This window comes from Nycticebus coucang, chromosome 2 (genome assembly GCF_027406575.1).
Source record: "Nycticebus coucang isolate mNycCou1 chromosome 2, mNycCou1.pri, whole genome shotgun sequence".
NCBI classification, from domain to species: domain Eukaryota; kingdom Metazoa; phylum Chordata; class Mammalia; order Primates; family Lorisidae; genus Nycticebus; species Nycticebus coucang.
In genome coordinates, this window is record NC_069781.1 from 178,200,588 (window position 1) to 178,213,408 (window position 12,821).

A 12,821-nucleotide genomic window follows, 5' to 3' on the forward strand; every position below is an offset into this window, starting at 1 on the left:
CCACAGGCTGAATCTGGCCCTGCTCTCTTGTATCTGTGTGGTGGAAACTTTACGGGGGGGGGACAGCTCTTCCTAAGTCCGTGTTTAGTGACGCACGTTGGTAGCTTGTAATCAGCCATAGTCGTCGTATTTACACCAGGAAAATTGTCAAACACTGTAAATCAGGGCCTTCCATCTTTTCAGCAAGCTGACTCTTAAACACTTACCAGCACACCACTGGCTACGACGAGCAAAACCAGAACAAACCTTGCCCACTTGCAGGCGACAGCATGTTGGGGTTTGTGCAAGGAGGGAGGTTTGCAAAGGCTGTCAGGTCTCCACTGGAGACCACCCGGAGGGGACAACAGGTGTGGCTGCTGGAAGGGGGCTCGGCTCAATTCCTCCTGGGCTGGCCCTCAGACTTGTTACTCTCCTTCCCAGCAGGGACTGTACCACCTCTTCAGATTCCTTCACTGGCAGCCTGGTGGGAGGTGTGTCTTTTCTCTTCTGAATTAGCTCCAGGGGAAACTTCAGAGGACCAGGAGCTGAGACTGGGAGCTCATGAAGGCAGCAGACTATCTGTCCACCATGGTGTCCCAGCTCCTAGCACAGAGCTTGGCACAGTCCTCCACCAATGCAACCCAGGAGTGAACCCCCACACTGACCCAGAGTGGTAGTTTTCAGATGAGGGCAGACCTCAGACAAGGAGGCACCGCCAGCAAAGAATCAGAAAACGAAAGGTTCTCTGGTGAGCTGGACTTTGCTTAGTGAACAGGCCGGCGGGAGCCCGAGGGGCGTGAAGGCTGAATGCACTGCTTGTGCACTTCCTGTTGCTCTGTAAACCTCTCAAGTTCCATGTTGGAAGGGTGGACCCTCAAGGGGCTGGACCATGCTTTGCAGAGTCTGGAGTGCCGTGACAGCGAGGGATAACTGTGACACATCATTCAGCCACAGAAACCCAATGGGCTGGTGTCTTCCACAGAGGTTGGGGAGAGCCAGGGATGGGCTTCTTCTGGAATTGGACAGCAGGATTCAGATTCAGGAACCTGGGGTAAGGGAAAGTCAGGGACTCTGCTGTGAGTGACTAGGAGGCTGGGGAGTTGACTATCGCAGACTGAGTACTAATGCCATCCCATCTCATCTCATCCCAACTCGCTAACTCTATCCATCTTGTGCTGGCACTTCCTAAGCAAAGGGAATATGTGAATTTGATGATCAATCATTGTGGATCTGTTGAGCCCCGGCTATGCACAGATACTGAGCCAGTGCCCCTGTCAATCGGACGCTTACATTACCTTGGGGACTCCATCTTACTGATTTCAAACCAACATCAAGAAACATTATTTGAAGATGACATTGGCTGGGTGCGGTGGCTCAACGCATGTAATCCTAGCACTCTGCGAGGCCGAGGTGGGTGGATTGCCTGACCTCTGGAGTTCAAAACGGCCTGAGCAAAACAAGACCCCATCTCTACTAGAAAAGATAGAAAAGCTAGCCTGGTATTATGGTAGGTGCCTGTAGTCCCAACTACTTAGAAGGTTGAGACAAGAGGATCACTCAAGCTAAAGAGCTTGATGTGAGCTATGACACCAGAGCACTCTACCCAGTGTGACAGAGTTTGAGACTCTGTCTCCATAAAAAAAAAAATGACATGAATTGAATTCAACATTTTCTTCTTGAAAGACTGCTCAGGTAACATTACAAAGAAAGACATTTGTAATGTTTGCACAAATCCCAGATGGGTGGGAAACACATACGATTTGAGGTCAACCAGAATCTCAAGTTCAAATTTTGGCTGGATCCCCCTAAGGGTCTGACCCTCACCTTCTCCATCCTTCCATACCCTTCAGGTGGGGTTGACAATGATTCCTACCTCTTGAGTTGGTGGGGAGGAATAAATGAGAACCAATACATAGAACCCCGAGCACAGAACATGCCATTTGAGTGCTGGTCATTGTCGTCATGATACTCCTACTAATGTTTACAAATCAATCACTGCACTAGGCCGCGTTGAGGATGTCTGGGATGGTTCTGGAAGAAAACAGGGATCCTTTGCATCCTGCTAAATCTCATTCTACTGGAGTTTTGCACCCTGAATGGATAGAGGAGGGTCTGTGGATCTTTCTGAAGTGGACAGCAGCTGCTCTGCCTGCCACTGGGCCACCTTTGTGACTTTGCACTCATCCGCACTGCCTTGCTCATCAGTGCCAGGGCTGCCTCCTCACAGGCCTCCCTACCTCCAGGCTACTCGTCTACATCCCTCATTGACGTCTGGCTGCAGTCTTTCCAAGATGCCATGTATATGCCACTCCCCTGGGTGTCCATGTGGTAGCCCCCAACTGCTCTGGTCACTGGGTCTGCATTTCAGAGCACTTCTTGCTCTCCTTCTAGGCCTCTGCCACTCCTCCCTCGGCACCTTGCATACTATGGTAAATGAGAGGTTTCCTGGACAGGATGAGCATCCTCCCATCTCTTTGCCTCTCTATGGGCCAGTCCCTCTTCCTAGACCATGTGTCTCTTCTTTAACTGATTCCTAAAGACCTCTTATAGTTGGGTCACTCACCCAGCTGGGTTAAGCATCTCCCCCTCTGTTTCCAAGCACAGTGTGGTCATTATGTTTTGACATTGTGCTAGGCTCTGAGCACCACGGTTTGTGCCTAAGTCATGAGCTCTGGGGTTACAGAAACCTGGGCTAGCTAGTTAAGGAGAGCCTGAGGAAGTCCTTTAAGTTCTCCACACCCTGACCTGCAAGTGTGGATGGGGACAGCACCCAAGTCATAGGGTTGCTGTGAGAGGAAAATGGTATGTGCATACAAAATTCTTAGCACATAGAAGTCTCAGACCACCATGGCTATTACAACAATTACAATTAATGTCCATGCCTGGCTTGCCACTGGAGCTTATACAGCAGGAGCTTGATAACAGTCTGAACAACGCCCCTCAGTGGACTGGGGGTATCTTAGCCACAACCATCCTCCACACCCACATCTCTTGGACTTGCTCTGTCTGCCTTGATAATTTTCTAAAGGCTGTTGAAGCTCAGAACTTGAAGGAAATGTCAGTAAATGGTGGGGAGTCAATGAATGTCTGAGTTTTTAGCCTGTGTCTCCCCCAGGGCACAGAGAACAGCTTTGCCCATCTCCTGGGGAGGCTGGACGTCAGTCTAACTTGGTGAGGGGTGCAGGCTGGGACTTGCCTTCTACCACCTGCCCCTAGCCCTGGCCAGGCTCAGGGGAGAGGGTCCTGCCAGGGGGGAGTGTCTGTGTAAATCTGTTCTTGGGAGAGAGGGGGATGTGAATAACTCCCACTGCAAGGACACTGTGGACTTTCTGCGGCATTCTTGATGCAATTCAACACACGCTACTGTGTTCACGACAGAGGCACCTTCACCTAACACAAAGGCAAAAATCTACCGTTTTAACGTCATTAGCTGCCGGATGGAATGGAGGTAAAAAAGCTTGGCCGAGGAGTTGGGCTTTTTCGAGGTGGCCTGAGAAGCTGCCTGTGATGGCAAAAAGGGAATTTTTTGCTTCCAGGCTGGAGTCTGCGACACTGTGGTTCCTTCCACAAAGGCCCTTCCGAGATGATTCTCTCCTGGGCTGGTTCCCGGCCTGGGGACGAAGAGATGAATGACCAGGTCAGAAGCAGAGGAGGGGGTGGCTGTGTCATCTGGGTCCCAGAAGAGGCTCAGTCTCCAGGGACAGCAGGAAGGAGGGGTCCGAGAACCTGTCCCCTCTCTCAAGAAGGTTTGACGACACCCCAGGCCAAGGAAACATCTGTCTAATGGCCCCATCTGGACACACAGGTGGGCAGCCAGGGCCAAAGAGGGGGTGTCAGAGGTCAAGTGGTCCAGCCTCCACCGCCCACAGCCCAGCCCCAGCCCCCGGCCCTCGGCTGCCACCTGGCCTCACCTCAGCCGTCGTGTCCCGTCGTCTTCCCTCCGGGTCCGGCGGTAGGCACCGGGGGCGGTGGTCCCGCAGGCCCGCCCGGCTCAGCACCCGCCCCGGCACCGGCGGGGGCGCGGCCGGCGTGACGTCACGCGCCCCTCCCCCACCCGGGCGAGGCGGGCCCGGGCCTGTCGGGGCTCGCCCGCCCAGCCCCCTCCCCGGGCCGCCCCTCCCGTCGGGCCGCGCCTTCCCCCGTCCCCGCCCGGCCCGCGGACTCCGCCCGCGAGAGGCCGAAACCGCGGTGGCCGCCGCCGTTGCCGCCATTGACGTCAGAGGGGCGGGCACATGACCCCGCGGGGACCAATCGCGCGGGCGCCCAGCGCCTCCTGCCGTCGCTCGGCCGAGCCGGCCCCCGCGGCCCCCGCCCGCGGCACACTCGCCCGGCCGACGCGCAGCCACACGCACCGTCCACACGCGCGGCGGGCGGCGCGGGGCCCCCGAGACACGCCGCGCCCGCCGCCGCCGCCCCCGCCCCGCCCCGCGCCCGCCCCCGCCCGCCCGGTCCCGCCGCGGAGAGTATGCCCCCCACGAGCTAGGAGGAAGCCGGCAGCCCCGCAGGAAGCGTCCAGGCCGCCCACCCCGCCGGACGCGCCGCCCACCGGGCAGCGCCCCCTCCCCTGCGGGCGCCCCCAGCCCCACGCCCCCCCACCTTCCCGGGGGGTGGGGGGGTGCGGGCCGCCGGATCCGGGGGCCCCGCCGCCCCAGAAGCCCAGCGCAGCCCCCGCTCCCCGCCCCGCGTCCCGGCGCGGCCATGGATCTGACCAGCAGCTCGGGCGGCGGCGGCGACCCCCGGCAGATCGAGGAGACCAAGCCGCTGCTGGGGGGCGACGTGTCGGCGCCCGAGGGCACGAAGATGGGCGCTGTGCCCTGCCGCCGGGCCCTTCTGCTTTGCAACGGGATGAGGTACAAACTGCTGCAGGAGGGCGACATTCAGGTCTGTGTCATCCGGCACCCGCGGACCTTTCTCAGCAAGATCCTCACCTCGAAATTCCTGAGGCGCTGGGAGCCGCACCACCTAACGCTGGCCGACAACAGCCTGGCGTCGGCCACGGTGAGTCGCTCTCGCGGCTGCTCCCCCGCACTCCCCTCGGGGCCGGGTGCGCCCCCCGTCTGCCTCTGGGTGCTGCACCTGGAGCCCGGGGCCTGTGTGGCGGCTGGGGGTGCGGGGGGACAGGGACAGCCGGGGCGCCCCGCTCCTGGCCTGCTCGCGGGGCTGGATTTTGGGATCAGAAGCCCAGACCAGCCCGCGAGGCTCCAGAGAGACCCTCGGAATGCTGGAGATGTGTAGCCCACCCTGGGCTGGGTGTTTGGGGACCTTCCAGCCCCAGCTTTTGTGTTTCTGATGGCGGGGGCCGTGGGACGGACCCCGGGCAGGGCCCTGACGGTTGGTGGGGAGGGGGGGTTCCCTCTCTGGAAACCCGTGGCCCGTCTGGATCGGAGCTGCAGGGGAAAACAAAACACGACCCAAAAATTAAAAAAAAAAGAAAGAAAACCTCAACCCCCCCACCCCCCAACCCAAAGAATTTCCAGAAGCCAGTTCCTTTCTTTGCTGTACCCGTCCTTTATTCTTTCCTTCCTGGAGCTGGCAGGCAAAACTGGGTGCTTCCTTTTCTGAAAATCTCTTTCGCACATTGGGAGGTGGACGTGGAGGGGGAGGGGGCAGTGGTCCTGGAATGTCTCCAGACCCAGGGGGGTTGAGTTCTCCGTGGAGGCTGGTTATGGAGTCCTGGTCTTGCATTGTCTGCCGAGTGTGTGTATATGCGTGTGTTTTGTTGCTGGAGGTTTTATTTTGTGATTGTTATTGTTTTAAAAGATATGGCTAGGACTAGGTCAGCTGGATGAGATGGAGTGGAGAAACCATTGATCTGTTTCTGAAATCAAATCTGCAAATGGTGGCCTTCTTCCTATGTGGAGAAAGACAGCTGTGGTTGGGTGGGGGGAGTGAGGGTGGTGGGTAGGAGCCTGAACAGGATGCTTTGTGTTTTGAAACAAGACAGTTTCAAATACCGGCCGTGACTTGGGCCTGAGCCTTGCTGTGGGGGTCCCATCCTCTTGGGAGAGGTGGCCTGTCCTCCCCAGAAGGTACACTCCCTCCCAGGGCCACTGCGATCCTGTTTACTAAGCACAGTGGGAGGGGGGCAGAACTCAGTGACTGCCCACACCTGTGCCAAGAAAACCCAGCCAGGAAACAAGGTGTCGCTTACATGGCATGTCACAAACGTGTAGCGTGCGTAGACATTTCCCCAGCATCCGTGTTCCCTTGGCGGTGTGTCACAGGCCATGACACATGCACCAAGGAATGGGGAGGGGGAAAAGTTAGCTGAAGAATCCTACTCTTTGGATCTGCCCCCCAGCCTCCACCCCAGAGAACTGAAGTGCATGAGGACTTTTATTCTGAATCTGGGGTCCGACATGCTTAGAGCACCTATTTTCTCTTTCCTGTGGGTATGCTGGTGCAATATCTGCAGAGACTCGGTTCTCAGGGAGGGATAGCTGGTTGCTGGGAGGCCACCCAGTCCTGGTTTCAGGCTGGTGCATGTTCTTAAACACATCCCGCGCCACAGGCCTGAGCGTTCAGCTTTTCAATTGATGGAGGGAGAGAGAGCCTTTGAAAATTGGCCAGCACAGACTGTTTCAGATTCAGGGAGGAACTGGTGACCTTTGCACCTCCCTGCCTGGGATCTGGAGACTCCAGCTCTGGCTTCAGAATTTTCACCTGCCTGAGAGATATTCCATTGGGCTTAATTTTTTTTCTTCCACCCCTCAAAATGAAGGGGAATTGAGGGGGAGGAAAATGGTTGGGAGGGCCAGTGACCTACTGTGGGAAGGACGAGTTGACCCCCTGCTCCACCCCCCACTCAGACACCAGAATGAGATCCTTGCTGCCTCAGTTTGGGGGAAGCCAGCTCTGGAGACTGAATCTCCCCACTGCCTTATCTCCGCCTGCTCCAGAGATACTTCTGCGAAGGGAAGGAAAGGTGAATTAAACAGCTAGAGGCCCCTTACCCAGCTGAGGTGGGTGGCTTCTTCAGTAGCTTGGGTCTCTCTGGGGAGCACCTGTGATTTCTAGTACTGGGACCGAGGGTTGTTCATGCTGTGGTGTTAGGAAATGTGGTGTGTCCAATGGGCTGGCATACGTCCTTCTCTACTGTGTTTCGTCACCAAGCCCCACTGGGGGTGTCCTTAAGTCTTGGGCTTGCTCCATGGTGGGCTCCAGGGGGTTGCTGGGCTCTCCCTCCCCTCTCTGGGCCCGTGAGCCTGGAGCTGGGACTTCTAGGGGCAGGGCTGGCTGGAGCAGTGGCTTCGCGGGCAGAGGTGGTATTGGGACTGCCACCAGGGACCTTGTCCCATTGTGAGATACCTGGTTGGGGTCCAGGCTTTGGGGAAGCAGAGTAGCCCCTGTGGGGTTTCCCTGAGGCCTAGGCATTATGTAATCAGTCTGCATTTTATAGTGGAGCCCAGGCACTGTATTGAGAACTACTAGCCCAAATGAAACAAAGGTGAATTGGAGCCACTGTGGCAGGAACCCAGTGGCTTTGTCGTAGCCCTTGGCCCAGCCTCAAGTATGTTTCCTGTAGGGTCATCTCTGATCGTGAAATGTGCACCCTGCATATTTTAAGCTGTCTATACAGACCAACTCCAAACCATTTGGTAAATAGCTGGTTAATTGTATAAGCTTCAGGAACAAGACACAGAATGATTGATCTGGATTCAAACCAATAAACAAAGCAAATAATCTTGTTTTACCCAAACTGTCTCTGGAATCTGTCTACACTGATCCAGTTAACTGAATTCTGAGAGATTTAAGACCAGGCTTCCACAACAACAGCTGCATCAGGCTGGGACGCAGGCATATTGAGGGTCTGAGTCTCACCTGGTTTGTGACTTCAGTTGGGTACACCTCTCAGCCTGGACCTCTCTCTGTTTTCTGCCAGGAAGATCCAAAAAGGGGCCCCAGGCTGTGGACTCAGCCCAGGGTCCAGGGGTCCGATGCCTCTCCAGGTTGTCAGAGCTCAAGAGTCAACTCTGCCTTCTGTGGGGTCAGGTCTGAGCTTGCCCTTCACCTCGTCTCCTGGGCAGGTTACTGATTAAATCCTTGCAGAGCCAAGAGTATGTCTGACATGGCTTGTGACAGCAGCTGGGTTTGATGGGCCCGTGCTTGGGAGACTTTGGATCTGGAATGCTGGTAAACAAAGGAGGTAGCACCTAGACAACTGGCTGACAGGGGAGGGGATTTGGAGAGGTGTGGGCCCCTCCCTGGGTGGACTGCACCTTTTAGAGGAGGGGTCCAACTGGTCAGGCTGTCACCTAGATGGGTGCCTCATTCACCTTCTGTGCCTAGACTTCCCAGTCCCAGGGCCTGCCTGGCTCTCTGCAGCCATTGACCCTGGTGTCAGTTGTATCAGCAGCCAGGAGTTCTGCATAGGCAGCTGGGTTCAGCAAGACCAGAATCCATTTTGCTTTTCTTGTCTCTGGATTGAATTCGATCACCTGCTAGAAAATGTTTGCCTGCTGGCAGAGGGCTTTGTCTGTAGCCTTTGTTTCCCCTATACGAAAGAAGTACAAATAAACTAATTACCTTTGATTTCGTCTTTACTTTTTAAAAAATGTGGCACATGATGTTTCAGAATTGTGGATCCAGTCATGAAAGTTTTTTATTCATTTGCCAAACAGATTGGGCACGTGCAACAGTAGGTTATTTACTCTCAAGCCATAATTCATGAGTGGTTTGTTTTTAAATTTTTACCACTCTGTTCTTTGTTTGAGATGTTACCAGGCATCTTGTCACAGGTTGGAAAAGACAAGCCACCTTAATTCTGTCAGTTGCTTTAGTCTGGTGTTTTCTTGGGGGTGTGGCAACCGTCCTCTGAACTTGACTTCGACTTTGTTTAGCAGATACTTACTATGCACCTACCGTGTTTCACAGGCAAAGCCGAGAGTTACATGTCCGGATGTTGGTTTCTACTGGAGAATTAAGATGTGTGTCCTCCAGGGTAGTCACGAGTCCCACGGGAGCTTGTCTGTGCACGGGCACGCGTGTTAATTGTTTTTTCATTTCTGTCACATACACGCCTCTCCAGCGGCCCATCCTTCCTGCCTCTGATTTATTTGATTTTTTTGGTGGGAATTTGTAAATATAAATGCATGCCAGTTGCCATAGAAAGATTTTGGAGTATATGAAATTTATTTCCTAGACAGCTTGGCTGGTTGGAGATGGTAGAAGGGAAGGGTGGAGACAGAAGAAGAGAAACAGTCAAAATGCTCTGTGAACAGTGTCTGTGGTCTGCCTTCCCGAGGCTGGAATAAGTAAGCTCATTTTAAGGAGGGAGTAAGTTCGGATGCTGCCCTTTCCCCCACACCATCTGAGATGCCCTTCTTGGTCCTGGCAATATTGGATCTCCCTGTGTGTGGCTGTGTTCTCCTAGCTGGCAAGGGAGGTAGCAGGTGCTGCAGGCTTGGGTCCTCAGCCCACAGGTGGCTTGTGTGCCACCCTGCCAGCTTCTTGGTGTCTCACTGGCAGTGGGATGGGGCATTTTGGGAGCACTGTCCTAGTCAGGGGTCAGGGGAGCAGTGTCCTGACGACAGAGCTGTCTTAGGGTGCCTCACGGCTAGCTCTGGGTGGCAGGCTGGCCTCTCCTCCAGGGCAGCCAGGGCTGACTTGTCCTGAGGTTACCTGGTTGGTATTCTGGGGAAGGGACATTGGAGATGGTGGAGTTACCCTAAAGCAATGTTTTTTAACCTTTTTTATCTCACGGTATGCTTGAACCTATATTAAACTTCCACATCACACTTAAATGATGTTGATCTAAAAAGAGAGAGAGAGAAAAAAGAATATACTTATTATGCTTTGAACTTCTTTCAAAAATAATTTAATGAATGATCTTTAAAAATTTTCACTGCACACCTAAGATCCTTTCATGGCACACTAGTGTGCCGTGGTACCCCGGTTAAAAATTACTGTCTTAAAGGAATAAATGAGATTAAGGGAGGTGGCTAGAATAAACCTGGGCTGTGCTATTTCATGGTGCTGGGTCTGGGTTCCTGGCGTGTGCCTTTCAGCATGTTGCTTTCCCTACCTGGGCCTTGATTTTTCAAACCTGTTGGGCACCTCCGTTACAGAGTGGCCATGAGGACTGGAGATGGTTCAGTAAGCACCTGCAAGTACAGCCAGCACACAGTAGGGGTGGGACAAGCCACCAGTATTCCAATCCCTGTTCTCCTAATTGCCCTGAAAGGGCTTTGTGAAATTCTGTCTAAATGGGAGTGATTATTGCTATTTAAAGATGAGTGGTCTCCAGAGAGGACTCTCCTGGGATGAACAATGCGTTTGGGAAAGTTAGGGGTATTTAGTAGATGTCACATATGAAGGCAATGAAATTGTTGCAAGCAGTTTAAGAAAAATTCCTCAGGGGGCGCAGTCTAGTTTCTTTAAAATAAGCAACTTTTCTTTTTTGGGGGAAAATTGGAACAGACACGCACGCATCAAATACATTCCAATAGTATAAGGCATGCCAAGAAAAATGAGAGTTCTCTCTTACTTTATGCCCCGCAGCGGCAGCCGGCACCTGCTAGTGTACGTCCCTGTTGGCGGTTCTGATGTGTGCGCACGGCTGTGCACCGTTGTTGTGCATTGATCAGGATGTTTTGGAGATTATTCTAGTTCTGTGACTGTGCAGCTGCCCTGCTCTTTTTCACGGCTGTGTAGTGTTCCACGGCAGAGGCTTACCATAGTAATGTGAGCAGACGTTCCCCTATTGATGGGCCTTTAGGTGAGGCACAATTTTTTGCTATTTCAAACAAGACATTTTCTACCTTTGCTTCTATTTTGATAATTTGGATGTTCTTCCGCTTCTTTGGAAGGGGAGAGCTAACCCCCTCTTGGAAGAGAGAAGGAAGGTGTTACTGGAGTCCTGGCTACCCGGAGTCATGGCTAAATGTGACCACCCAAGGAATGCCCTCACAGGGTCTGGCCACTCACTGCCACCAGGAGCTGAGTGAAAGGTGAGAGGGGGCTCTGACAAAGACAGGCTCCCCTGTACTCACAGGACATGCTCTGAGAAGCTCCACCCAAGGGCGTCATTTTTGTCTCAGACTTCCTGCTTTTCCCCAGGATGGAAGCCAGGCCACTGGGCCCCGTGGTGGGGAAAGAGAGGAAGTGAAAATTTCTCTTCCTGGTTTCTGGCTGTGGTTATGACCCACCCGGTGTATTCAACAGGCACCGAGGGAGGCCGTGTGCATTTTGAAAGGAAGCTTTGCTTGCATCAGCAAAGCCCTAACTAAAGGGTGATGAGAGGTGTGTGCATGTGGGGGAGGTGTTTGCTGCACCTTTGAGGCAAAGGGGATGGTAGAGAAAACATTTCTGGTGCTGTAATTGGCTTCTGTCTTCAGCAGCCATTTCCCTGCCCCTACCATGTGCAAAATGTTTGTCCCGAGGTTTGGGGTGTGCAGTGAAGTCACAGGAGGAGACAGACAGTTAACAACTGAGCAAGTAAATAGAAAAACTGATAGGCATAGCTCTTGCCTATAATCCCAGTGACTAGGGAGTCTGAGGTGGGAGGATTGCTGCAGGCCAGGAGTTCAAGACCAGCCAGGGCAATATGGGGAGACCTTGTCTCTGGAAAAAAAAAAAAAAATTAGCTGAGCAAGGTGGTTAGGGAAGGGCAGGATCACTTGAGCCAGGAGTGCAAGGCTGGGCGACAGAGTGAGATGCTGCCTCTGAAAAATAATGAAAGATATTTGTGAGGGGGTCATAGGGAAAACAAACCGGCGGGAAGCCAGGGCTGGTGGGAGGTGGGGACTTGGAGCTGCTGCTGTGCACCAGGTGGTCAGGGAAGAGGTGATATCGATGTCTGGGACAAGTGCACAGGCCCTGAGTCTGGATCCCACTTAGAAGTGGCTCCACAGAGTGGCTGGTCCCTGCACATGCCCTGTAATTGTCAGCTTCCTTCCCCCTGCTCTTCAGGAGATGTTTAGCATCTATCAAAAAAATGTGCAAGCACCTACAATGTCCTAGATGCTGGGCGCACCGGTAGCGCCTTGCCCTGTAAAACTTTCATCCTAGTGCTTTTCTTTTTTTTGAAACCTGGCTCCCTCCCAATGAAGAATAGCTTTGTAGCAATGCTCTAAGAAACTCTTAAGTTACAAAACCCAGCAAAACTTTTAAAATCTGGCTGGGTCCTGCTCAGATGGGGTCATCTGGAGAGAGTAGATAACACTGGAACTCCAGCTAGCTTCTTCAGGTGGCCTGGGCCAGTCCCCAGCGCCTTAGAGGTCCCATGTACATGAACATTAGAGTGCATGGTCTGGGCAGGTCCAACCTGGCTTCCCTGCCCTGCATTCCGGCTCTCTGCCTGGCCCAGGTGAACCTGTTTACCAGTGTGTGTACTAGCGTGACCCTCAGTGGGGAAGGGGAGCCTTGGTGTAGATGTGTTAGCCAGGGGGTGCTGGCTGCTGTGACAAACCGCTCTACACCTGCAGCCTTCACAGCTCAGCTCTTGCTCACACCACAGTCCAGTGTGGTCTCTAGAGGGTTCTGCTTCGCTTGGTCATGTGGGTGCCTGGGTGTCTTTGTCTGTGTCATGGTTCTGCCCTCCCACTCCTCTGGTCCAGGGGATGGGGAAAGAGACGAAGCCCCACAGCCAAGCTCTGGCCACTTGGTTGGCTGGAACTCAGACACGTGGCCATGCCCGAGTATAGGTGGGTGCTAGGAAATGTGAATTAGATGTTTATCCAGAAGGAGGAGGAGACCATGGAAGTGATAACTATTCCCACCCCTGGGCCCCCAGATCCTTGGGACACAGCAGTGTGCCTTGAGATCCCCAAGGTACAAAAAGGAGAACTGCTTCCTTGGAAAAGAAATTCAAATGATGTGGCTTCTACTAGTGTCTGGGCTTG

General features: G+C 53.7%; 2 protein-coding genes across 3 annotated transcripts in view; one reads left to right on the top strand and one right to left on the bottom strand.

Annotated features, from left to right (window-relative positions):
* Positions 1-288: 288 nt before the first annotated feature.
* Positions 289-4,679, bottom strand: LOC128560813 (translation initiation factor IF-2-like). The gene is made up of 3 exons (XM_053554304.1): positions 3,891-4,679; positions 3,393-3,590; positions 289-991 (listed from the first exon to the last, which is right to left on the bottom strand). The coding sequence occupies exons 1-3, from the start codon at positions 4,677-4,679 to the stop codon at positions 920-922; spliced, it is 1,059 nt and encodes a 352-aa protein (XP_053410279.1). The 3' UTR covers positions 289-919.
* CMIP (c-Maf inducing protein) overlaps positions 4,380-12,821 on the top strand; it is a 228,654-nt gene continuing 220,212 nt past the window's right edge. Inside the window, exon 1 of one of the 2 annotated variants that reach the window (XM_053609354.1) lies at positions 4,380-4,977. In XM_053609354.1, coding sequence (XP_053465329.1) covers positions 4,678-4,977 — 300 coding nt within the window. In that variant the 5' untranslated portion in view covers positions 4,380-4,677. The remainder of the gene's footprint in view (positions 4,978-12,821) is intronic. The other variant, XM_053609361.1, reaches the window with a different exon arrangement.